Source organism: Eubalaena glacialis, chromosome 19, assembly GCF_028564815.1.
Source record: "Eubalaena glacialis isolate mEubGla1 chromosome 19, mEubGla1.1.hap2.+ XY, whole genome shotgun sequence".
NCBI lineage: Eukaryota > Metazoa > Chordata > Mammalia > Artiodactyla > Balaenidae > Eubalaena > Eubalaena glacialis.
The window spans coordinates 46071237-46097102 of NC_083734.1; the positions used below are offsets into that span (position 1 = coordinate 46071237).

General features: G+C 39.4%; 1 protein-coding gene across 1 annotated transcript in view; it reads left to right on the forward strand.

Annotated features, from left to right (window-relative positions):
- The first annotated feature begins 368 nt into the window (after positions 1-368).
- Positions 369-25866, forward strand: part of NPEPPS (aminopeptidase puromycin sensitive) — a 97689-nt gene continuing 72191 nt past the window's right edge. The window contains exons 1-2 of the mRNA XM_061174615.1: positions 369-762; positions 10880-10964. Of these exons, the coding sequence (XP_061030598.1) occupies positions 505-762; positions 10880-10964 (343 nt within the window). The 5' untranslated portion in view covers positions 369-504. The remainder of the gene's footprint in view (positions 763-10879; positions 10965-25866) is intronic.

Below are 25866 nucleotides of genomic sequence, written 5' to 3' on the forward strand. Positions count from 1 at the left end.
TTCGCGTGTGTGTGTAGGGGGTGGGGGCCCTCACGCCTTTTCTGTGCTTCTCAAACCCTTCCGGGCTTCTTCCGGCTCGCAGGCGGCCTGCTCCACGCAGCGGCGTAGACAGGTGCAGCGCCGGCAGCCGCCTCCCACCCCCAGGGCTCGTCGGCGACCCTACATCCCGCCAAGCTGGCCGCGCCCTCGCCGCTCCGCCCCCTACCCGGCGCGCGCGCGCACACCGGCGGAGGCGCGCCCGTCCGGCGGGGCCGCGCACGCAAACTGCTGCTGCCGCCGCCACCTCCTCCCTCCCTCCCTCCCTCCCTGCCTCCCTCCCTCCCTCCCTCCCTGCTGGCCCTCCTCCCCTTCCCTCCCCTCCGCCCCCTTCCCTGTAGGCAGCCGGCCCGGCAGCCCGCGCGTCCGCACTGCCTGCCTCCCGGCCCCTGGCGCTCGGGCTGGGTTTCTCCCCCGCCCCCAGGCTCCCCCGGTCGCTCTCCTCAGGCGGTCGCCGGCGCTCGGTGGATGTGGCTGGCAGCCGCCGCCCCCTCCCTCGCTCGCCGCCTGCTCTTCCTCGGCCCTCCGCCTCCTCCCCTCCTCCTTCTCCTCCTCAGCCGCTCCTCTCGCCGCCGCCGCCTCCACAGCCTGGGCCTCGCCGCGATGCCGGAGAAGAGGCCCTTCGAGCGGCTGCCTGCCGACGTCTGCCCCATCAATTACAGCCTTTGCCTCAAGCCCGACTTGCTGGACTTCACCTTCGAGGGCAAGCTGGAGGCCTCCGCCCAGGTACGGCGACCATCGGGCGCCGGGGGCGAGCTGCCGGGCAAGCAGTTAGGCCGCGCCCACGGGCTGGGCTGGGCTGGGGGCCCGGGCGAGCGGGCGCGCGGGCCTGGGCGCTGCGGACCTGGGGCTGGGGGGGCCGGCTCGGGGACGGGCGCGCCCCTCTGGGGCGGCCGCGGGGCGCCCGGGCGGCTGTGCTCTGCCCTGCCGGCCTGGGGCCCGGGCCGTGCTGCAGGGAGCGCCGCGGGAACCGGCCGGCCCGGCCCGTGTGCCCCTCGGGGCCAGCACACCTGTGTGGAGCCTCCCCCAGACCCCGGCCCTTCCGGGCTTGGTCGTGGTCTGGGAGAGGCTGGAGGGTGTTGGGGAGGCCAGAGGGGTCATCGGAGTCCATGCTCAGCCTACTGACTCAGTTCTTTTCTCTCGTTCTCCCTACGCCCCATGAGGACACATTGGAAGGGGCAGTCATCTGGGACTCCGGCTGCCTCGCGTTAGCCAGGAGGGGAGATTCTAGAAGGGGGAAGAGGGTGAGAAGGAGAATGTTAATCCCGGGCAGCCTTGCTGAGTTCTCCCCGCCTGCTCCGGCCCAGGGGCTGGGTTTCTAAGATGATCCGCCCCCTCCCCCTTCTCCTTTCCCTCAAGTGACAGTGCAGCATTGACTTTGTTCTCTCCTAACCTCTAGAGAAGCTGAAGGAGGACCCCCATCTCCTCTTTTCCTTCCATCTTCCTAGCTTTGCAGCCTTTAAAGCAGGTGGATTTATTGCTACAGCGATGGTTGCTTAGCAGTACCCTCCTCTGAAAGAAGCTATTAGTTTTAGCATACCACCGGTGAAAATATTCCATTACTCTTCATTGCAGTTTTTGGTGAATCATGCTCCCCCCGCCCCTCCCCCCGCAGATTATCTAAAGTATTGTTTGATTTTGGAGATCATTAGTATTGATGCCCTACAAAGATCCAGAACAATAGACATTTGTGATACCATGTTATATGATGTGTTATGTGAAGTCTGTAATGAAAAATGGGAACTGTTTAGTAGTTACCTTTAAAAAGAATGATGGTAAATATATTTTGCTTCATTTCTTTTCCTACTGCAGTCAGGGGGAAAAAATCAGTAGGCCTCAACCTTAAAGAATAAGGTATATGTAGCAGCGAAATGAAAGAAATGTAGACTAGCGTAGCGTTCGAATGAATTGAAAGTTGGCAGTTGTTTTTGAAAGCCGAGTACTCAGATTGAAAATATGTCTAAAGGTGTAGAATTAAAAAGTGTACTGTCAGATTTGGAGTGCTTGTATGAAAGCATGAGGGCTCTGTTGTCTGGCTGCATCAAAAGGCAAAACTTACCCCTGTGAAAGTCAGGTGATTTAAAAATTTTCCATTAAGAATATGAATCAGAATGAGTGCATCTTGGGTCTAAATTAGGATTTGAGAGGGTTATTTGGGAGACTGTTTATTTAAGCCAAGTGACTAGAGTGTTTGATATATATTGGCTGTGGGCAGATGGGAGGGATTGTAAACAGTAGTGTGTCTTGTGACTTGGCAGACCTGCGGGAAGAAGGACCTAGCAATGAATGAGTTTGCATTATGTGAAAAGACTAACATTAAAAAAAAAATCATTTGTTTCTTTACCCCAATAGTTGGTGTACCCCATAATGCATTCATAATTTTGAGAGGTATACATATTTAGGGAAAAGTTTCAGAAAAAATATTATCAATAATAAAGATTTTCAAATGATTATTTTATTGGGAAATGACAGTTTTATTTGTGTTAGGGTATAACAACAAGCAGTGACATGCTTCTCCTTACCCCTTTTCTGCTTGCTTTTGGAAAGAAATGAGAAATAGGTGGTGAACTGGTTTGGGCCAATGAAGGAGCATGTGGTAATGTACTAGGTATTAGCAGGGACTCGTTAATTTGATACAAGGAAATAAGTGAATCTTTTTTTTTTTTTTTTGTAACATTAAGTTCTCAGAGCTTTTCAGAAAATTTTTTTCAGGCAAGGTGGCAACACAAATGAAAGATGGCATGATAGAGAATTCTAACAGGTTTTATTAAAGGATGATTGGACTTTTTAATTGTATGCTTTGCCACCTTTGGAAGTGTAAAGAGGAGTTAACATTAGTAAAAAGTTAACATTAGTAGTAAAAAGCATATATTGATGTTTTTGAAATCCATAGATTGGAGCAATAAGTTTAATTTGTGGCATTAGGTGGTATCTGATTATGGAAATATAAAAATGTGGACAAAATTATATCTCTAGAAGCCTAGATTGATAATTGGTATTGTGTCAGTTCCCTAACAGTTTGGAATTACATTGCACAAAGTATGCAAGTTGCTTGGTAGCTTTAGTTGCAAAATTTTATGATAAGCTCAGAGTATTTGTACAGGTTACATATTAGAAACTTAGTGGATTTTTAACCTGGTCTGGGGTGTGGACTCCTGGGGAAGATGAAAATTAGTCAATGTGCAGTGATTTAAAAGTAGTTGTCTTTTATGTAAGTGAGTGTGGTCTAATTCAGCAGGTTTTGAAAATGTGTTATCATGGGCCTAGAAAAATGGGACATTCCCTTTCCTCTCCTTTTACATTAGGATATTTGAGAGGAACAGACTTCGTAGCTATTTAAAATTCTGACTCTCTTGCTTTGTGGATAATTAATTTAAAAATAGATTACAAGTTTATGTGAGTGGCTACAGTTCCTGGTTATGAGTGTATAGTGGTTTATACAGTAATTCTCTTATGGAAATATTTCACCTGTGCCAGAGAAATTAACTTTATCCTTCAAGGCCAGAAGTCAGGATATACTAAACAATCCCTGGCCTCCGCCAACAAAATATTCATGATGGTGATGACTAAATTGGCACGTAGAGGAGAGTTACAGATACAGTAGATTGTTTGGCAGGCTAAAACTTGGCACCTAAATGGATGTTATTGTCACCCTGTGTTATGGAATTTTCTGCCTAAATTTTGCAGATATTCTATGCAGTCATTTTAGTAGTTTTTTATTACTTAAAACAGATAAAGTTAATTAATTTGTACAGCATTGTGCTAGATCACTAAATGGTCTTAAATTAAATTTGAAAGATTGGTCATAAGGAATTGAATTTGTTCAGATTTTCTATTCTGTTTCTTGAAATGTATCTATGAGGAAACACCTGAGTATAAGAAACTTTTGTATGGTAAGTTTTATCCAGTATCATCTGGCAATGAATTTTGCAGTGAATTTTCCAGATAAATGAAGCTTACCCTTTGAGGCACTCAGACTTCATATTTTGATGGAAATGTTTATCTTTTTAAGCTCCATAATTCCTCATAATCTAGGTTTCTTTCCTTTCTTCTTTTTCTTTTTTTTTTTTTTTTTAAGAATTTCACTTTTTTATCTATTTATTTATTTATTTTTGGCTGTGTTGGGTCTTCGTTTCTGTGCGAGGGCTTTCTCTAGTCGCGGCAAGCGGGGGCCACTCTTCATCGCGGTGCGCTGGCCTCTCACTATCGCGGCCTCTCTTCTTGCGGAGCACAGGCTCCAGACGCGCAGGCTCAGTAGTTGTGGCACACGGGCTTAGTTGCTCCGCGGCATGTGGGATCTTCCCAGACCAGGGCTCGAACCCGTGTCCCCTTGCATTGGCAGGCAGATTCTCAACCGCTGCGCCACCAGGGAAGCCCCTTTTCTTCTTTTTCTAAACACTGGACAGCCTTCTAACATGTCATTGATACTTATAACCATAGATTACCGAAAACTGTGTACTATAATTTATTAGTTTCATATCTTTAAAGTTTTTTTGTTTGTTTTCCTTACTCTCAGGTTATTACTTGCTGCTTACTGTGCCTTGTTGCTCCCTATTGTGCAATTTCTTCCGTCTTCTATTTTACTGAACTTGATCTGAAGAGGTCTGAGTAACCAAATAAACAAGCTTGTTTGAGCTTAAAATTTTTTTCTAAGTGAGGGTTTGATGGATTCTCTTCTGAGTGAAGGGTATGAGCTTTATTGTATGGACTTTGTATCATCTATTCTGGCTTCCATAAAGGCTTTTTTTTTTTTTTTTGAACTTCCTGGTTCTTGATAATTGATATTGTCCAATACAACAATACGACCTGGATAAATGCAGTCTTGAGTAGTAAATTATCTATGAAACTTCTCCGAACTTTGCTACATAAATGAGCCTGTTCTTACTGTAAAGTGAATCTTATTCTAATCTGTATTTGAGTCAGTGGCAAAGGACTGAGTCTTCAGATAGCTGTTTTGTTGTTAATTGAGATTAGTTCTCTAGATCTTGGAGATTCCATTTTGAACACCATACAAGTATGTAGTTCTCAGTTTATTTCGCCACTTGCAATCACTTTAAAATTTTATTTTAAATTAGGAAACATTTTAAATACAGAGAGGTAACCACCACCCAGATTTAGCAGATATTAATGTTTTGCCTCATTTGTTTTAGCGTGTACATGATGTTTTTTGGAAAATAAAATGTCACAGATACCACTAAAGTTCATTTCCATCTCTTCTCACCCTCACCCTGAGAGGTAAATTCTCTTTTTTGGTAGGTATTATTCCTATGTATAGTTTTAAAGTTTTAGGGTGTACAAAAGTAGCTACAAACAATAAATAGTAATGTTCTGTATGTTGATGTGTTATGTTTGACTTTCTGCAGCTTGCTCTTTTTAATGTCTCTTTTGTTAGAAAACTCAGCTCAATTTGTGTTTACTAATTATTTGATCCTTATTGTCTTTAGAAATTATAGCCCTATTCCACAAAGGCAATGATTATTACAAAATTTTAATGATGAAATCGCTTTTTAGGCGAAGTGACTCAGGCTTCAGACTGACTGGTATTTGGAATTATCACACTGGAGATTTCCTTTTACTAAAATCTCAGGATTTTAGCAATCAGGAAAAAACCCTTTTGAGTCTTTCTAGTACATGTAAGGTGTGTTCCTGAGTGATTGTAGTAAAGACTTATTCAGGAAAAAAATTGTCTCAGATTGCCGCCTTCCTAGCTCTTAGGAAACTTCCATTGTAAAATTGTTACCAGTGGTCAAGCTGTCTCTTCAGTAGAACCATTACTTAGCATTTGGTTCAGTTGAAGTACAGTCTGTATGGGACTCCAAGAAGACTTAAATAACCCTGGGTTTGAATCAAAGAAAGGATACGCTAACGTTCCATTCATTAATAGCACCAACTGGAAAAGTTGAAAATAAGCTTGTTATCAACACAATTTATATGCCAGTTTTAACATTCTGCTTCTATTTTAAGTTTGGAAAGTGAAGACTTTTTTTTTTTAAAGGATTTTTTAAAAAAATTTATTTATTTATTTATATTTTATTTTTGGCTGTGTTGGGTCTTTGTTGCTGCGCGTGGGCCTTCTCTAGTTGTGGTGAGCGGGGGCTACTCTTCGTGGCGGTGCGCGGGCTTCTCATTGCGGTGGCTTCTCTAGAGCATGGGCTCTAGGTACGTGGGCTTCAGTAGTTGCGGCGTGTGGGCTCAGTAGTTGTGGCTTGCGGGCTCCAGAGCACAGGCTCAGTAGTTGTGGCACACAGGCTTAGTTGCTCTGCGGCATGTGGGATCTTCCCGGACCAGGGCTTGAACCCGTGTCCTCTGCATTGGCAGGCGGATTCTTAACCACTGCGCCACCAGGGAAGTCCAGTGAAGATGATAATGCTGAAATTCCTTTGATTTATTGCCTGTTTTTTTTTTAATTAAAGTATAGTTGACTTACATTATTACCTGTATTTTTGACAGTGGAACATACAGGTAGTATTCAATAACATGATGATGTTAGTGTGTAAGAAATCTTATTGAATCATTAGGTCAGTGCTCTTGTTGGGAAAGCATCAAAAAGATCAGTGTGGTGGTTGAGTACTTAAGCATACGCTTAAGTCCACACGGATGTTTTAAGTTACAGTCCTTGGTTGGTACATAGAGTATGCTGATATCCAATATAAGATATAATATGTGCTATGTAATACAGCACATAGTTCTTAAATTTTATAGCATTTTGATTAGGTACTTTATAGACTGTTAGGTGCACATTTAGTCTTGGTCTCTGTGCATGTGTTTTTTTTTTTTTAATTTATTTATTTTATTTATTTATTTTTGGCTGTGTTGGGTCTTCGTTGCTGCGCGCCGGCTTTCTCTAGTTGCGTCCAGCGGGGGGCTACTCTTCGTTGAGGTGTGCAGGCTTCTCATTGCGGTGGCTTCTCTTGTTGAGGAGCATGGGCTCTAGGCACGCGGACTTCAGTAGTTGTGGCATGTGGGCTCAGTAGTTGTGGCTTGCGGCTCTAGAGTGCAGGCTCAGTAGTTGTGGTGCACAGGCTTAGTTGCTCCGCGGCATGTGGGATCTTTCCGGACCAGGGATCGAACCCGTGTCCCCTGCGTTGGCAGGTGGATTCTTAACCACTGTGCCACCAGGGAAGCCCTCTGTGCATGTGTCTTAATAATGTCATCTATTAAGTGATTACTATGTATCAGGCACTAAGTGGTAAAAACCCTTTCTATGAATTATCCTGTTGTTTAATATGCATCTCTAGGGGCTTCCCTGGTGGTCCAGTGGTTAAGACTCTACGCTTCCACTGCAGGGGGCACAGGTTTGATCCCTGGTCGGGGAAGTTCTGCATGCCGCAAGGTGCGGCCAAAAAAAAAAAAAAAATCTCTAATATGAGACAATATACTGTCTGTTTTTTAAAGTTTGAGTGGAGTTCTATTATTAAGATAAGTATTTTTGTTCCTTTAGTTCTCCCCTTCCACCCTTCCAGAAATGGCAATACCCTGAAAAAAAGAATTAATTGCTGTTCAATAAGCAGGTTAATTCATTAGTATAAACAGGTGGGTTTTCCCTAAACCCAGGAAGAATTGGAATGTGCTTGTAACTAGATGTTGTGCCCTGTACCTTTCCAAAGTTAACAAACACTTTCCCTCAAAATGGTACAATAGTAGTGAGATAAATGTCATTTGGCATATGTAGTGTAGTACAGGTATCTTGACATGGTAGATTAACTGCTTGGCTACCATTAAATTCATTGTAGATGTTGATGGATGAAAATAGGATTGCCTAGGTAAAGATTAAGACATGTAACTAGGGACTTCCCTGGTGGTCCAGTGGTTAAGACTCCGTGTTCCCAATGCAGGGGTCCTGGGTTCGATCCCTGGTCAGGGAATCCCGTGTGCCACAACTAAGGTGGTGGTCCCGTGTGCCACAACTAAGACCCGGCACAGCCAAATAAATAAATAAATATTAAAAAGAATAAACAACAAACATGTAACTAAGCCACTGTTATTAATAATTTTGTTGGCATAAACGTCAAACTCTGGAAGGTTTTTATTCATTTTACCCTTTGGAGCACACCCCAGTGCTTCATTTCTGTGTTTCTGAAAATTTTTTTAAAAGTCAGTTTGTGAATAGGCAAAGCGTTGTTTTTTTCTTTTTGTTCAAACATAGTGCTGTAAACAGCCAGTTGGGATGTAAAAGTTTTAGTGCTGTTTAGGTATGTTCTGTTGAAGTAAACAGTGTGAAGGAATATTACCACTGACAAAAAAACCCAAAAAAACCAAAAACCAAAAAAACTGTTCACTAAATGGCATTTTTGTTTAGAAACAGGAAGATTTATGAGAAGAATTTTTTTTTTTTAAAATAAGCCAGAATAGTTTCACTTTATGTGTTAGAGATTTTGACAGTCTGTTACAGGCTTAATAACATACTATCTGTAATTTAGGTCAGGTAATTTTAGTTTAATGTTAATCCTGTTTATGTATTGGTTATTAATAAAATAATTACTCTTAGGTATAGCTTTTTCATACAGATTTTATATTACTCTGTGTCCTTACCTAGTTCTGTCGTCTGTTCAGTGACACTCAAGGCACTGTTGGGTTTTGTTTGGTCTATACAGTGTTTTAGAAAATTTTGAATTAGTTGTCATCAATTAGAAATTGGGAGATTGTACATGAAATCTGAATTTGTGGCTTTTTTTAATTGGAAGATCTGTCAACACTGAGTCTGTTTTTTACTGTATATAGCAATAATTGGTTAGCTCCAAGAAATGTCTACTTCCCCCTTCCTTTACACATAGCTTTCCTTTATGCATAGCCTTCACCTGGCCTACTGTACTCATCTGTTTCGTTGGCCTCTGTAGGCATTTGTGATTTAAGACATCTGTATTTTTGTTATTTTAGATTTAGACCATTCAAATGTGTGAAAATGAATTTGAGATTTTGTGTAATGCAACAGTTATAGAAAAACAAGGTTACAACCAAATGGAAAATGAGCAAGGGTTATGAATGAGCAAGTAGGAGAGGAAAAACTTAAGGGTCAAAAAAGAAAGAAAGAGGGAGGGAGGGAAGCAGGGGTGGGGGGCAGAGGAAGAGAGACAGAGAAAGGAGAAAGAAAGAAAGAAGGAGAAAAGAGGTAACTAATATTACTAATAATCAGAGAAATTCTAATTAAAACAATAATGGAATACCATTTTTTAAAATAAATTTACTTATTATTTATTTTTTGGCTGCATTGGGTCTTTGTTGCTGTGCTCAGGCTTTCTCTAGTTGTGGCGAGCGGGGGCTACTCTTCGTTGCTGTGCGCGGGCTTCTCATTGCGGTGGCTTCTCTTGTTGCAGAGCACAGCTCTAGGGCGCTCGGGCTTCAGTAGTTGTGGCACACGGTCTTAGTTGCTCCATGGCATGTGGGATCTTCCCGGACCAGGGGTGGAACCCGTGTCCCCTGCATTGGCAGGCGGATTCTTAACCACTGCGCCACCACGGAAGTCCCTGGTATACCATTTAATACCCACTAGATTGTCGAAAAATTTTTAAGTTTTTTGGAGGTTGCTGAAACTGGGATTTCTTTATTCTTTGCTTATCGGAGCGTGCATTGAAACTACTCTGGAGGATAATTTTAGCAATTCTTGGTAAAGAAAATGGGTGCACAAGAAAACATGGGCCAAGATGTTTATTATAGTACTCTTTTACATAACAAAAAAGTGGAAATAACCTAACTTCCTTCAGGAAGGAAATGGATAAATAACTGTGGTTTATTTATAGAATGGAATACTACTATGCAGAAGTAAAATTAATGAGTTAGGTTTACATCTATCAGCATTTACCTATCTCAGAAACAATGTTAAATGAAAAAAACAGGTTGCAAAAGGTTATACACACTTTTGATACCATTTGTGTAAGATTAAAAACATTGTTTGCTGATCTTTATATATGTAACAAAAGTACTAAACATACATGAGAAAGATATACATTAGCCTTAGGATAGTGGTTATCTCTAGGGAATGAGGAAGAGAGGAAGGGGCTTTCATTATATCTGTATTTTATTTTTTGGATCTAAATCAAGTAAGACAAAGTCTTAAAAGTTTATTTAATCTTGGTGGTGAGTCATTAGTGTCTGTTATATTCAAAATGTTTCTTTGGGAAAACAATTTAGAGAGTGTTTTATGAAGTTCTGACATAGTTTATGATACCAGATTTCTTCCTCTATCCTTACAAAAAGAGGGGACCCTCATGATGGTTTTGATGTGCAGGTTGAAATACATGATTAATTGCAACATATAAGAAATGTTTCCTAATTAAAATTTTTTTGAAATTAAAAAATTTAATTAAGTTGTTTTAAATCAAGATTTAAGTAGAAAAAAATGGTTTTTATTTAGCTCATTGGTCAGATCTTTGAATTCTGTGAAATACCTAAGTATTTATTATTGCTTTTAATATAATCCAGATATTATAATATAATCTATTTAGAACTAGTCATTAATTTCTACCATTGATGCATATATATTTAGTGTTGGTTTAAGTGATGTATGGCAAGGGTCCCCAACCCCCGGGCCTCAGACTGGTACCAGTCCGGTCTGTTAGGAACCAGGCTGTACAACAGGAGGTGAGCAGCGGATGAGGGAGCGAAGCTTCATCTGCTGCTCCCCATCGCTCCCATTACTGCCTGAAACCTGCCCCCCCCGCCCCCCGCCATCCATAGAAAAATTGTCTTCCACGAAACCTGTCCCTGGTGCCAAAAGGGTGGGAACCGCTGATGTATGGGTTTTTAAAAATTGCCTATGTCATATTTTAGGCCGAGATGAAGATGTACATATTATTAACCTAGGCTATTTCTGACATTGCCGATTTTTTTTTTTTTCCCACCTTAGGTGAGGCAGGCAACCAATCAGATTGTGATGAATTGTGCTGATATTGACATTATTACAGCTTCATATGTACCAGAAGGAGATGAAGGTAATCGCTGTTTTCCCTTTTAATTTGCTGTCTCTGTTTATGTATAATATGTACTTGTATGTGCTTTTGTGTGTGTGTATACATAATATATACACTTGCAAATTAAGGTATTAATGTTTGTTACTTTTGAAATAGGAAAATTCTTTAGATGTTCATAGGAGATATTTGAGTAATGTAAGATAAAGGAAATGTAACAATTTAAATTCTACTTCAAACATTAACTTATTTTGTGACCCTAGACAGATCACATTTCATGAGTGTAAAATAAATATAATACCAATCATATAAAGCTGAAGAGTTATTTAAAAATTAAGTACTTTGAACATGAAAAGTTTCTCAAGCAGGCTTAGTTCATATGGGGTTTTCTTAAAGTTTTTTTTTTTTTCTCTTGAAAAATAGATTAAAATTGAGATAGTGTTACTCATAATTGGGAGAAAAATATTTGCTTTATGAGATCAAATGTGAAGGTTAGAAACTAGATGATGGAGTTAATTACAGGAGAAGAATATGTTTAAAAGAAACATGGTATAGAATGTGAGGGAACTCAGTTAGCATCTTTAAAATAAGAAATATTTTGGACCTTGTAATTACAGTAAGAATTAAATTGGATAATCAGTTTTGGCCTGAATTCTTATTCCCACATAAACTGCATTTTAAAAAGTTATCAAGTTTGGTATAAACTCACAAGTGTATTAATATTGGATCTGAATTACTTTTTACTCTTGACTTCTCGACATTCCTTGTTAAAATGGCTTATTGGTTAGCCTCTACTACTCAGACTTTTCCTCTTAGAAAGTCTTCTCATTTGATATAAATTAAGTTAGAAATTTGACCTTTTAATTTACATTTTGTATTGCTATTTCCCTTCTTTACATTATACTGAAAATAAGCATACAAGTAACATTTTAAGGCCTGGCTATATTTATTTTGTGGATTTTTCTTAAAATATCTTGTCCATAGAAAGATTAAAAAATGTAAGTAGCAGCTGAGCATATTATTGCCAAGAAGTACTTATGTTCAGTTGATCGTAATTGAGATCAGCTGCTGCCATTTTAAGTTAGAGGAACAGATCCTTCAAATGGACTTTGATTGAGTGCCAACTTTAAAAAAATTGTTTGGTAAATGAAAGAGAGATTGTTTAATTTCTTTAGCTGAAGAAAAATGGGAGCACCTTAGCTAGGCATATCAAGGCAAGCTTTCTTTGTTGTAGATAGAGAACATTTAAATTCAATATAGGGTTTTAAAATGTTGTCAAGTTTAGATAGGTAGAACTAGTAAAATAAGTGTGTACCCTCCAGCTGGCATGGTTTCAGCTCAGGTGTGTTTTTTTATCCTCCTCTACTGAAATGCCAGGAAAGAATTCAGAGAATTTAAATGTTTGAATATGCATAACTGAATGGTGCCAAGCTCATAATGATCTGAATCTTAAGGAAGCAGTGTTAGTATTCTCAATGAAAATTCATACAGTAGAGAGGATTTGGAGAGTGATTCATATAAAACATTAAATTTTTTTAGATACATAAAATATTTTCTTCAGAACTAGCTAAGGTACATTTCTCAATTCATTCTCCTATAGCAGTAGGAAATACCTGGAGTCGTGTAAACCCATTTAATTTTAGAGTATAAGAGAATGCGGAGTTGTATTAATTTGGTGTTTTAAGGAGTCAGAACAGATAGATTTGGCCTTCCAGATATATACATAGCTTAATTTTGCCCTTAGATAGAGAAGCATTTCTTGATTTTTATCTTATTAGGAGAGTATAACATTTTTTCTTTAGAAACTAATAGTTGTGAACTTGACTGTCAGCTCCTTCCAGGGCTGTATGCTGGTGGCAGGGTGATAAATGGGTTAATAGGAGAGATACCATTTTTTAACCCAGCTAATCTCATCTAGTACCTATTTATGATTGCCTTCTGGAAGACTGTTTTACATATCTGTAGCCAAAATCTTGGTGCTTTAAGGTAAAATCAGAAAATTATTTGAAGGCGTGAAGTTGTTGCTTCTTTGTGTAAGTTTTTAATTGATGAAAAAGGCCATCTTGTGATATGTGCAGTAACCCAGAAAGATCTATTGGCTTGTGTCTTTTTTAAACTAAGGCACTGCCTTTTAAACAGAAATAATTTATTTAAAAACCTATTTGAAATCTTTGTAATATTTTTTTAAAATGAGAAATCAGTAAGAAAAACGGCTGAAAACTGTTTTTTTACTGTTCTGCACTTCAAGGGTTGGTGAAATCATTAGCACTTAAGCCAGTGCAAGGAATGCACCTCCCTACACAGTGCAGGGATTAGTATTGTCATCAGCTTCTGCAAGAGAAATACGAAACTTTTGAGTGCCTGAACTCAGGTCCTGACAGGTAAAGAGTCTTTTAATTTATCATTAATAGTTGATGGCTTGGGCGTAACCACATAGAGAATGATCACTTGAAAGTTTTGTACCAACTTTTGCCTTAGTATACTCTGTCAGGTATGTGTTTGCAGAATTAGCTGTGTAAGAAAAAGTTTTTCCATTGGTTACATCATATTTCATGCAGAGTTCTAATATATAGTTTCAGATCCACCAGCATCACTTTGGTTTATCCATAGAAGGCATGTAAATTTTAACACATTTATTCTTAAAGTAGGATTGTATATTTCAGTGTTACGCATATGTGCGTGTGTGTTTAATGGAAGGATAAAACAAACAGCTTCGAAATACTGCCAAATATTAATTCTGAGCAAAACTATTCACTTCAAAAACAGGAAAGGTTCCTCACACTTGATCATAAGCTTTTATCCAACTGTTAGTAATCTATATTCTGTCATACAATTATGTGTGGATTAGTAAAAACATTAATAAACCATCTTCTCTTTGCAATAGAATTGTTCATGGCATTGTTCTGAAAATATATATGTGACTAATTAAGTGCTAGCCCTTAAATCAGGAGGATTGAAAGAGAAGGGAATATATCCCTTTCTAATACAAATGTATTGAAATATATCGTATTTCATAAGGAAATTTTCAAAGAAATCTGAGTATAACTTTAGTTACACAAATAACAATATAGGGTAGGGGCCTAAAACCAAAGTTACTGTGGGGTTAAGCAAATAACAACCTTGAATGAATTGGGCTGGATGTAGGAAAATAGTGTTGGGGCAAAGGCTGAACCAAAGAGTCCATGTCTCACGTAAATCTACTAACATTTTAAAGAACTTTTTCTGGCCAAACAGAACATTTTTGTGGGTCATATTGAGTTCTGTTGATTTTGCAACCTCTGAAGAGGGATTCCAGAGAACTGTGGTGTGTTATGCATATTCTTTATCACTTGGACATGAAGATAAGACTTGAACATAGTTAGATCCCTGGTCGGGGAACTAAGATGCCACATGCCACGCAGTGAGGCCCAAAAAAAAAAAAAAAAGAGAGGAACTTCCCTGGTGATGCAGTGGTCAAGAATCTGCCTGCCAGTGCAGGGGACACGGGTTCGAGCCCTGGTCCGGGAAGATCCCACATGCCACGGAGCAACTAAGCCCGTGTGCCACAACTACTGAGCCTGCGCTCTAGAGCCCGTGAGCCACAATACTGAGCCTGCGTGCCAGAACTACTGAAGCCCGTGTGACTAGAGCCTGTGCTCTGCAACAAGAGAAGCCATGACAATAAGAAGCCCGTGCACCATAACGAAGAGTAGCCCCCGCTCTCAGCAACTAGAGAAAGCCGGTGCATCAGCGAAGACCCAATGCAGCCAAAAATAAAGAGAAAGAAAAAGGAAAAAAAAAAAAGAAAAAGTTTTTTTTAAAAAAAAAAGAGGAAAAACCCTTATGAGATTCTAAGTTCTTAATTGAAACTGATATAAATTATGTATATTATGCCATATTACTATTAAATATGTTAAGCAAATTGTTTTAGTTTGCTATATGAGTTCCAGTGGTATGTACTTGTAAAAAATTCAGAATCTAGCATAATAGCTCTTTTAGGTAGCTTTTAGTTTTTCAAGCACTAAAATGGCATTTTTTTTTAAAAAAGAATTTCACTTATTTATTTATTTATTTATTTATTTATTTATTTATTTATTTATTTTTGGCTGTGTTGGGTCTTCGTTTCTGTGCGCAGGCTTTCTCTAGTTGCGGCAAGCGGGGGCCACTCTTCATCGCGGTGCGCAGGCCTCTCACTATCGCGGCCTCTCTTGTTGCCGAGCACGGGCTCCAGACGCGCAGGCTCAATAGTTGTGGCGCACGGGCTTAGTTGCTCCGTGGCATGTGGGATCTTCCCAGACCAGGGCTCGAACCCGTGTCCCCTGCATTGGCAGGCAGATTCTCGACCACTGCGCCACCAGGGAAGCCCCAAATGGCATTGTTTTTGAGAACTTGTTTTTATTTTGTCTCTCGTTTATTTACTATTCCCAAGTGTATTGAGTTTGGGGATTTTAGTTATTTATTTGTTTGTTTGTTTATTTATTTATTTTACTTAGAACTCCCAGATTCTCTGGGATGTTCTTTTTTTTTTTTTTTTTTAAATCTTTTGCCCATGCTGCGCGGCATGTGGGATCTTAGTTCCCCAACCAGGGATCGAACTTGCGTCCCTTGCATTGGCAGGGCAGAGTCTTAACCACTGGACTGCCAGGGAAGTCCCTGGGATTTTTTTTTTTTTTTTGGCCCTGCGGTGAGGCTTGTGGGATCTTATTTCCCTGACCAGGGATTGAGCCCAGGCCCATGGTAGTGAGAGTCCCAAGTCCTAACCACTGGACTGCCAGAGAACTCCCGAGTTTTGGGAATTTTGAAAATAAAGTCTTATGTGCTATTACTGTTCTGAAGAATAGATGAATTAATGCATAAGCTAACCATAGTGTCCAGGATACATTGAGGAACCAAATATTTTCCCAGTTCTTTGGTAACTATCAGAGCTGCCTGTTTTCTGAATTAAATTTTGTTGATTTTATTTTTTTAATTAAAAAACTTTATTTTTTAGGGTTTTAATAAGTTCAGTGCAAAATTGAGTAGGAAGTACAGAGATTTCTCATATAGCCCCTGTCCCCACACATACAGCCTGTCCCACTATCAGCATCCCAAACCAGAGTGGTACATTTGTTATAGTCAGTGAGCCTACATTGACCTCATTATCACCTAAAGTCCGTAGTTTACATTACAGTTCACTTTGCTGTGATACGTTCCATGGGTTTTGACAAATGTATAATGACATGTATCTACCATTATAGTATTGTACAGAGTTTTTCAGTACTCTAAAAATCTTCCGTGCTCTGCCTATTTACCCATCCCTCTCCTTGGCAATCACTAATCTTTTTACTATAGTTTTGTCTTTTCTAGAATTAGGTGGAGTCATGCCTTTTCAGATTGGCTTCTTTTACTTAGTAATATGCATTTCTTCCATGTCTTTTCATTGCTCAGTAGCTCACTTCTTTTTAGCTCTGAATAATATTCCCTTGTCTGTATGTATCAGTTTTTTTATCCATTCACCTGCTGAAGGTCCTCTTGGTTGCATCCAGGATTTGGCAGTTATGAATAAAGGTGCTGTAAATATCCATGTGTAGGGTTTTGTGAGGACATAAGCTTTGAACTCCTTTGGCTAAATATCAAGGAGCATGATTCCTGGATGCTATGATAAAAGAGTGTGTTTAGTTTTGTAAGAAACTGCCAAACTGTCCTCCAAAGTGACTGTCATTTTGGATTCCAGCCAGCAATGAATGAGAGTTCCTGTTGCTCCACATACTCCCCAGCATTTGTTGTTGTGTCTTGGATTTTGGCTATTCTATAGGTGTGCAGTGGTATGCCATTATTTTAATTTGCAGGACCCTAATAACTTCATGTTGATCATCTTTTCATATGCTTACTTGCCATCTATATATCTTCTTTGGTGAGGTATCTGTTTAGGTCTTTTGCACAATATTAGTTGGATTGTTCTTTTTCTTATTGTTGAGTTTTAAGAATTCTTTGTACATTTTGGATAACCGTCCTTTATCAGGAGTGTCTTTCACAAATATTTTCTCCTACCCTGTGCCTTGAATTCTTATTCTCTTTAATGTTGTCCTTCTCAGAGCAGAAGTTCTTAATTTTAATGAAGTCCAGGTTGTCATTTATTTCTTTCGTGGATTGTGTCTTTGGTGGTGTTGTATGTGAAAAGTCATCACCATACCTAAGGTCAATTAAATTTTCTCTTATGTTATCTTCCAGGAGTTTTATGGTTTTGCATTTTACATTTAGGTCTATAATCCATTTTGAGTTAATTTTTATAAAAAGGGTAAGGTCTGTCTAGATTGATTTTTTTTTTTTTTTTTTTTTGCATGTGGATGTCCAGTTTCCAGCACCATTTGTTGAAAAGATAGGTCCATTGTATTGCTTTTGCTCCTTTGTCAAGATCAGTTGACTATATTTATGTGGGTCTATTTCTAGGCTGTCTGTTTTGTTCCATTGATCTATTTTTCTCTTGTTTCTCCAGTACCACATCATCTTGATTACTGTAGCTTTATAGTAAGTCTTGATGTTGGGTAGTGTCCTCTGACTTTGTCTCCTTCAGTATTGATTGGGCATTCCGGATTGTTTGCCTCTCCATATAAACTTTAGAGGCAATTTTAAAATATCCACAAAATAACTTTCTGGGATTTTGATTGGGATTGGTATTGAGTCTGTAGATCAGGTTGGGAACAAGAAATATCTTGACGGTATTGAGTCTTCTTATCCATGAACATGAAATATCTTTTTATTCATTTACTTCTTTGGTATCTTTAATCAGATATGAATCTTGTACATATTTTGTTAGAGTTATACCTAAGCATTTCATTTTGGGGGGTAATAATGTAAATAATAATTGTTTTTAAGTTTTTTATTTATTTTTGGCTGTGTTGGGTCTTTGTTGCTGCGTGCGGACTTTCTCTAGTTGTGGCAACTGGGGGGCTACTCTTCTTTGCGGTGTGCGGGCTTCTCACTGCGGTGGCTTCTCTTGTTGTGGAGCATGGGCTCTAGGTGCGCGGGCTTCAGTTGTTGTGGCTCGCCGGCTCTAGAGCGCAGGCTCAGTAGTTGTGGCACACGGGCTTAGTTGCTCCGCGGCATGTGGGATCTTCCCGGACCAGGGCTCGAACCTGTGTCCTCTGCATTGGCAGGCGGATTCTTAACCACTGCGCCACCAAGGAAGTCCCTAAATTATAATTTTTAAAAAATTTCAGATACCACTTATTCATTGCTGGTATATGGGAAAGCAATTGACTTTAATGTGTTAACCTTGTATCCTGCAACTTTGAACTTTGTATCCTGAAACCTTGCTTTAATCGCTTATTAGTTACAGGAGTTTTTTGTTGATTATTTTGAATTTTCTACATGACCATATCATCTGTGAACAAAGACAGTTTTATTTCTACCTTTCCAGTATGTATACCTTTTATTTCCTGTCCTTTTCTTGTCTTGTTGCATTAGCTAGAACTTCCAGTATGATGTTGAAAAGTAGAAGTGAGAAGGAACATCCTCGCTTGTTCCTCATCTTAGCTGGAAAGCTCAGAGTTTCTCATTAAGTATGATGTTAACTGTAGGGTTTTTGTAGATATTCTTTATCAAGTTGAAGGAGTTCATCTTTATTCCTAGTTTGCTGAGTGTTTTTATCATAAATGGATGTTGGATTTTGTCAAATGTTTTTTCTGCATCTATTCATTTGATTGTGTGATTTTTCTTCTTTAGCCTGTTTCTGTGATGGAGTACATTAATTTAATTTTGAACATTGAAACCGCCTTGCATATTGGGATAAATTCCACTTGGTCATGGTATATAATTCTTTTTATATATTGTTGGATTTGATTTGCTAATATTTTGTTGAGAATTTTTGCATCTATGTTTATAAGAGGTATTGGTCTGTAGTATTCTTGTAATGTGTTTGTCTGATTTTGATATTAGGGTAATGGCTGGCCTCATAGAATGAGTTAGGAAGTGTTCCCTCTGCCTCTATCCTCTGGAAGAGATTATAGAAAACGGGTATAATTTCTCTTAAATGTTTGGTGGAATTCACGAGTGAACCCATCTGGGCCTGGTGCTTTCTGTTTTGGAAGGTTATTTCTTCTTTGACCTGTGTCTTATCTAGACGTGTGTTTAATCTCCAAGTATTTTAGTATTTTTTCAAGCTATTTTTCTGTTATTGATTTCTAATTTAATTCCATTGTAATCTGAGAGCAGACAGTTTATAATTTTTTATTCTTTAAATTAGTTAATGTGTGTTTTATGACCCAGAGTGTGGTCTGTCTTGGTGAATGTTCCATGTGAGCTTGAGTAGAATGTATAATCAGCTGTTGTTTGATGAAATAGTCTATAGATGTCAATTATATCCAGTTGATGGATGGTGCTGTTTAGTTCAACTGTAACCTTACTGAGTTACTGCTGCTGGATCTGCGTGTTTCTTACAGAAGGGTGTTAAAATCTCCAACTGTAATAGTAGATTCATAAATTTCTCCTTACTATTCTATCAGTTTTTGCCTCATGTATTTTGACACTCTGCTGTTAGAGGCATACATATTAAGGATTGTTATGTCTTCTTGGAGTATTGCCCCTTTTATCATTATGTAATTCCCCTTTTTTATCCCTGATAAGTTTCCTTCTTCTGAAGTCTGCTCTGTCTGAAATTAATATAGTTACTTCCACTTTCTTTTGATTAATGTTAGCATAATATATCTTTTCCCCATCTCTTTATTTTTTTTATGAAATATATTTTAAAATTCTTTTATTTATTTATTGTAAAAAATTATTTATTTATTTATTTATTTATTGGCTGCGTTGGGTCTTCATTGCTACGTGCAGGCTTTCTCTAGTTGTGGTGAGCAGGGGCTACTCTTTGCTGTGGTGTGCGGGCTTCTCATTGCTGTGGCTTCTCTTGTTGTGGAGCATGGGCTTCAGTAGTTGTGGCTCATGAGCTCTAGAGCGCAGGCTCAGTAGTTGTGGCACATAGGCTTAGTTGCTCCATGGCATGTGGGATCTTCCTGGCCCAGGGATCGAACTCGTGTCCCCTGCATTGGCAGGCAGATTCTTTTTTTTTTTTTTTTAAAGATTTTTTTTTTTTAATTTTTATTTATTTATTTATTTATTTATGGCTATGTTGGGTCTTCGTTTCTGTGCGAGGGCTTTCTCTAGTTGCGGCAAGTGGGGGCCACTCTTCATCGTGGTGTGCGGACCTCTCATTATCGCGGCCTCTCTTGTTGCGGAGCACGGGCTCCAGACGCGCAGGCTCAGTAATTGTGGCTCACGGGCCTAGTTGCTCCGCAGCATGTGGGATCTTCCCAGACCAGGGCTCGAACCTGTGTCCCCTGCATTGGCAGGCAGATTCTCAACCACTGCGCCACCAGGGAAGCCCGGCAGGTGGATTCTTAACCACTGCACCACCTGGGAAGTCCCATCTCTTTATTTTTAATTTATATGTGTCTTTATATTTAAAGTGGGTTTCTTGTGGATACCATGTAGTTAGGTCTTGTTTTTTGATCTACTCTGACAGTCTGTTTTTTCATTGGTGTATTTATACCATTGATACCTTTTATGGTTTTAATTGAACATTATATGATGCCACTTTCTCTCCTTTCTTAGCACATCAATTATATTTCTTTTTTTAAGTTTTTTTATTGATTACCTTAGAGTTTGCAGTATACATTTACTACTAATCTAGTCCACTTTCAAATAAAAATATACTGCTTCACAGGTAGTGTGAGTACCTTACAATAACAAAATATTCCTAATTCTTCTCTCCCATTCCTTGTGTCATTGCTGTCATTCATTTCCCTTATACATATGCATCCACACAGAAGCCAACATAATCAAATACATTGCTGCTATTACTATTTTGAACAAACTGTTATCTTCTAGATCAATTAGGAGTAAGAGAAGTAAACATTTTAATTTTTCTCTCATTTACTCATTCTCTGATGCTCTTCCTTTCTTTATTGTAGATCTGAGTTTTTGACCTATATAATTTTCCTTCTCTTTAAAGAACTTTTAACATTTCTTGTAAAACATGTCTACTGGCAACAGATTCCCTCAATTTTTGTTTGTCTGAGAAAGTCTATTTCTCCTCACTTTGTAAAAAGACTTTATTTTTTATTATTATTTTTTTCTTTTACAGTGTATCTTTTTTTTTATTTTTAGAAATTTCATGTAATAAGACTTTATTTTTTAAGAGCAGTTTAGGTTCACAAAAAGATTGGTTTTCCTTCACTTTGAAGTTCAATTTTGAAAGGTACAGGATTCTAGGTTAGTAGTTTTTCTCTCTTGACACTTTAAAGATTTCATTCCACTCTTTTCTTGCTAGTATGGTTTCTGAGAAGTTGAATGTAATTCTTATCTTTGGTCCTCTGTAGGTAAGGTGTTTCTTTTTTCCTCCAGCTTCTTTCAAGATTTTTTTTTTTTCTCTAGCTTTGATTTTCTAAATTTTGACTCTAATATGCCTAGGTGTAATTGTTGTTTTTTTTTTCTTTCCCCTCCGTTATCCTTCTCTGAGCTTCCTGGATCTGTGGTTTGGTTTCTGACATTAATTTGGGGAAATTCTTAGTTATTATTGCTTTAAATATTGCTTCTGTTTCTTTCTCTTTTTCTTCTCCTTCTGGTATTCCTGTTACATGTACGTAACACCTCTTGTACTTTTCCCACAGTTCTTGGATATTTTGTTGTGTTTTTGTTTTTTTTCAGTCTTTTTTGTCTTTGCTTCTCAGTTTTGGAAGTTTCTAGTGTCAAGTCCTCAAGCGCAGAGATTCCTTTCTCAGCTGTGTCTAATAATGAGCCCATTAAAGACATTATTTTCTGTTACAGTGTTTTTGATCTCTAGCATTTCTTTTTATTTCTCTGAATTTCCATGTCTCTGCTTGCATTATCCATTGTTAGATATTAATCGTACTGGTCTGATAATTCCAACATTCCTGCCATATCTGATTCCAGTTTTGATGCTTGTTCAGTCTCTTTAAGCGGTGTTTTCTGCCTTTTAGTGTGCCTTGCCATTTTTAGTTGAAAGGCAGACATGACGTACTAGGTAAAAGGAACTGCAATAAATAGGACTTTAATAATGCAGTGGTAAGGTAAGAGGGGAGCGGAAGCATTCTTTAGTCCTATGATTAAATCTTAGTCTTTCCGTGAGCTTGTGCTCCTGGTCTGTGAGTTTCACTGGTGCTTCTCAGGTTTTCTTACCCCCTTAGGTAGGATATTTCTTATCCCCTTAGGTAGCCCCCTTAGGAGGGACTGGAGTTGGGCATTTACTTTACCCCAGGTAGGTTAGGCTCTGATGGAACCCCAGCAGGTTAAACTCTGGTAAAATAGTTTCTCCTGAGGGGTTAAGAACAGAATATTCTAGCATATTTCAGAATGGTTTCTTTTCCCCTCCCCTTGCCAGAAGCATGAGGGGATTTTTCTCTGATATTTACTTTTAGGACCTGGTATAGCTCCTGGAGGTAAGACTCACAAAAAGCATGAGGGTCCCCCTATGACTGGGTCCTCCTGGAATTTTAAACTCTCAAGCTTGTCCACACTGAGCCTCCAGCACTTCATCAATTACAGTTCAGGTATTCCTACCCCAGCACTAGTTGCCAGGGGTGATTTCTTCTTGTGGGTTTCTGCCCTGGTATGTTGTGATTTTCTGTATCTGCCTGTCTCCAGTTTTTTCAGCAGTGGTTTGCTCTTTGTCCTCACTTCTCTGGTGGATCTAAGGAGAGTTGTTGATTTTTCAGTTTCTCCAGCTTTTTACTTGTGTTGTTAGGATGGAGTGGCAACTTCTAGGCTCCTTACATGTAAGACCAGATATCATAAATCCTCCTAGTGATTTTATTTTTATTTCCAATATAAAAGGTTGCATTCTTAAAATATAAAAGCAATATGTGCCCTTTTGTGGACATATGCTTTCATTTCTCTTGGGTAAATACCTGGGAATAGGCACTTCCCTTGTGGCGCAGTGGTTAAGAATCTGCCTGCCAATGCAGGGGACACGGGTTCGATCCCTGGTCCGGGAAGATCCCACATGCTGCAGAGCAACTAAGCCTGTGTGCCACAACTACTGAGCCTGCACTTTAGAGCCCGCGAGTCACAACTACTGAAGCCCGCGCACTCTAGGGCCCGCATGCCGCAACTACTGAGCCCGCGTGCTACAGCTACTGAAGCCTTCACGCCTAGAGCGCGTGCTCCACAGCAAGAGAAGCCACTGCAATGAGAAGCCCGCACACTGCAAAGAAGAGTAGCCCCTGCTCACCACAGCTAGAGAAAGCCCACGCGCAGCAACCAAGACCCAGTGCAGCCAAAAATGAATGAATGAATGAATGAATAAAAACACTTAAAAAAAATACCTAGGAATACAATGGCTGCATAATATGGTAAATGGAGAATTTTTAAAGAAACTGCCAGTTTTCTCAAATGGTTGTACCATTTTATATCCCCATCAGCTGTGTGAGATCCAGTTGCTCCATATCCTTGCTAACGTTTCTTATATTCCATCTTTTAACTTTTAGCTATTCAAGTGGTTGTGTAGTTGTGTCTTGTTGTGGTTTTAATTTACATTTCCCTAATGGCTAATGATGTCAAGCATCTTTTCGTGTCCTTATTTGCCATTCGTATTATCTTCCTTGGTGAAGTATCTATTCAGACCTTTTGCCATTTGGGGGGAGTTGTTTATCTTCTTAGTGAATTTTAAGAGTTCTTCATATATTCCAGGCATAAGCCTCTGGTGGACATATGTTTTGCAAATATTTTCTCCTAGTCTGTGGCTTGCCTTTATATTTTTACTTTTTTGAAGAACATAAGTTTTAAATTTCAACAAATTCCAGCTTATTGAATTTTTCTTTTACAGTTCATGGGTTTTTATGACCTATTTTATTTTTTTATTATTGTTACTTTTGAAATATTTATTTATTTTGGCTGCACCAGGTCTTAGTTACGGCATGCGGGATCTTCGCTGTGGCATGCGGGATCTTTAGTTGCGGCATGCAGGATCTTTTTGTTGCAGCATGCGGGCTCTTAGTTGCGGCATGCGGACTTAGTTGCATCATGCATGTGGGTTCTAGTTCCCCAACCAGGGATCGAACCCAGGCCCCCTGCATTGCGAGCTTAGAGTCTTACCCACTGGACCACCAGGGAAGTCCCTTATGACCTATTTTATTTTATTATTTATTTATTTATTTTTATTGTGGCTGTGCTGGGTCTTCGTTGCGGGGCGCGGGCTCTTCGTTGCGGGGCGCGGGCTCTTCGTTGCGGCATGTGGGCTTCTCTAGTTGTGGCGTGTGGGCTCAGTAGTTCCAGCGTGCAGGCTCTCTAGTTGTGCATGGGCTCCAGAGTGTGCGGGCTCCGTAGTTGCGGCGCAAGGGCTTAGTTGCCTCGCGACATGTGGGATCTTAGTTCCCCAACCAGGGATTGAACCCGTGTGCCCTGCATTGGAAGGCGGATTCTTAACCACTGGACCACCCAGGAAGTCCCTGACCTATTTCAGATGTTGCACAATTTAAGAACATTACAGTTGTCTTCTAGAAGTTTTATAATTTTAACTTTTACATTTAGGGCTTTGATACATTTTGAGTTAAATTTTGTACATGGTATGAGATAAGGGTAGAGGTTCTGTTATTAGTTAATTAATTAATTAGTTATTGGTATATGGCTGTCTACTTTTTTTAGCACCATTTGTTATGAAGGTTATTCTTTCCCCTTTGAATTTCTACACTCTTTCTGCTGTATTTAAAGTCTTGAAATCAGGTAGTTAAGTGCTCCATCTTTGTTCTTTTTAAAAATGATTTTGGGAACTTCCCTGGTGGCACAGTGGTTAAGAATCCGCCTGCCTACGCAGGGGACATGGGTTTGAGCCCTGGTGCGGGAAGATCCCACATGCCACAGAGCAACTAAGCCCGTGCGCCACAACTACTGAGCCTGTGCTCTAGAGCCCATGAGCCACAACTACTGAAGCCCGCGCGCCTAGAGCCTGTGCTCGGCAACAAGGGAAGCCACCACAGTGAGAAGCCTGCGCACCGGAACGAAGAGTAGCCCCCGCTCGCTGCAACTAGAGAAAGCCCGTGCGCTGCAACTAGGGAAAGCCCGTGCGCAGCAACAAAGACCCAATGTAGCCAAAAATAAATAAATAAAAAATAAAAATGATTTTGGCTGTTCTAGGTCCCTTTAATTTTCATATAAATTTTAGAATCAGCTTGTCAATTTCTGCTAAAAAGCCTGTTGATATTGTTATAGGGATTGCATTGACTCCATTGGGGAGAGCAATATTGAGCTTTACCATTCATGAAGAATATTTATTTCTCCATTTATTCAGATCTTCTTTAATTTCTCTCAGCAGATTTTAGCTCATTCTAGAGAGGAATTAATTTTCTTCTTCCTCCTCCTCCTCCTCCCCTTCTCTTCTTTTTTTTTGCAGACAGTATAGCCAGCTCATCTTTTTTTTTTTCTAATTGTGGTAAAATGCACATAACATAAAATTTATCATCTTAACCATTTATAAATGTACAGTTCATTGGTACACATTTACCTGTAGAGCAATCATTATTACTGTCCATCTCCACAGCTCTTTTATCTTGCAAAACCAAAACTCTGTGCCCATTGAACAATAACTCCTCATTTCCCCCCATCTCTCAGGCCCTGCCAACCACCATTGTACTTTCTGTCTCTATGAATTTGACTACTCTAGGTACTTCATATAAGTGGAATCACACAGCATTTGTCATTTTATGACCGGCTTATTTCACTTACCATAATGTCTTTAAGGTTCATCTATGTTGTAGCATGTTTCATTTTTAAGGAAATGTGGTACGTATATTTTATCTGTGTATCTGTCAGTAGACACTTGGTTTGTTTCCACCTTTTAGCTATTGTGAATAATGCTGCTATGAACATAAGTGTACAGATATCTCTTTGAGACTCTTTTAATTCTTTTGGATATACCCAAAAGTGAATGGCTTGATCATATGGTAATTCTGTTTTT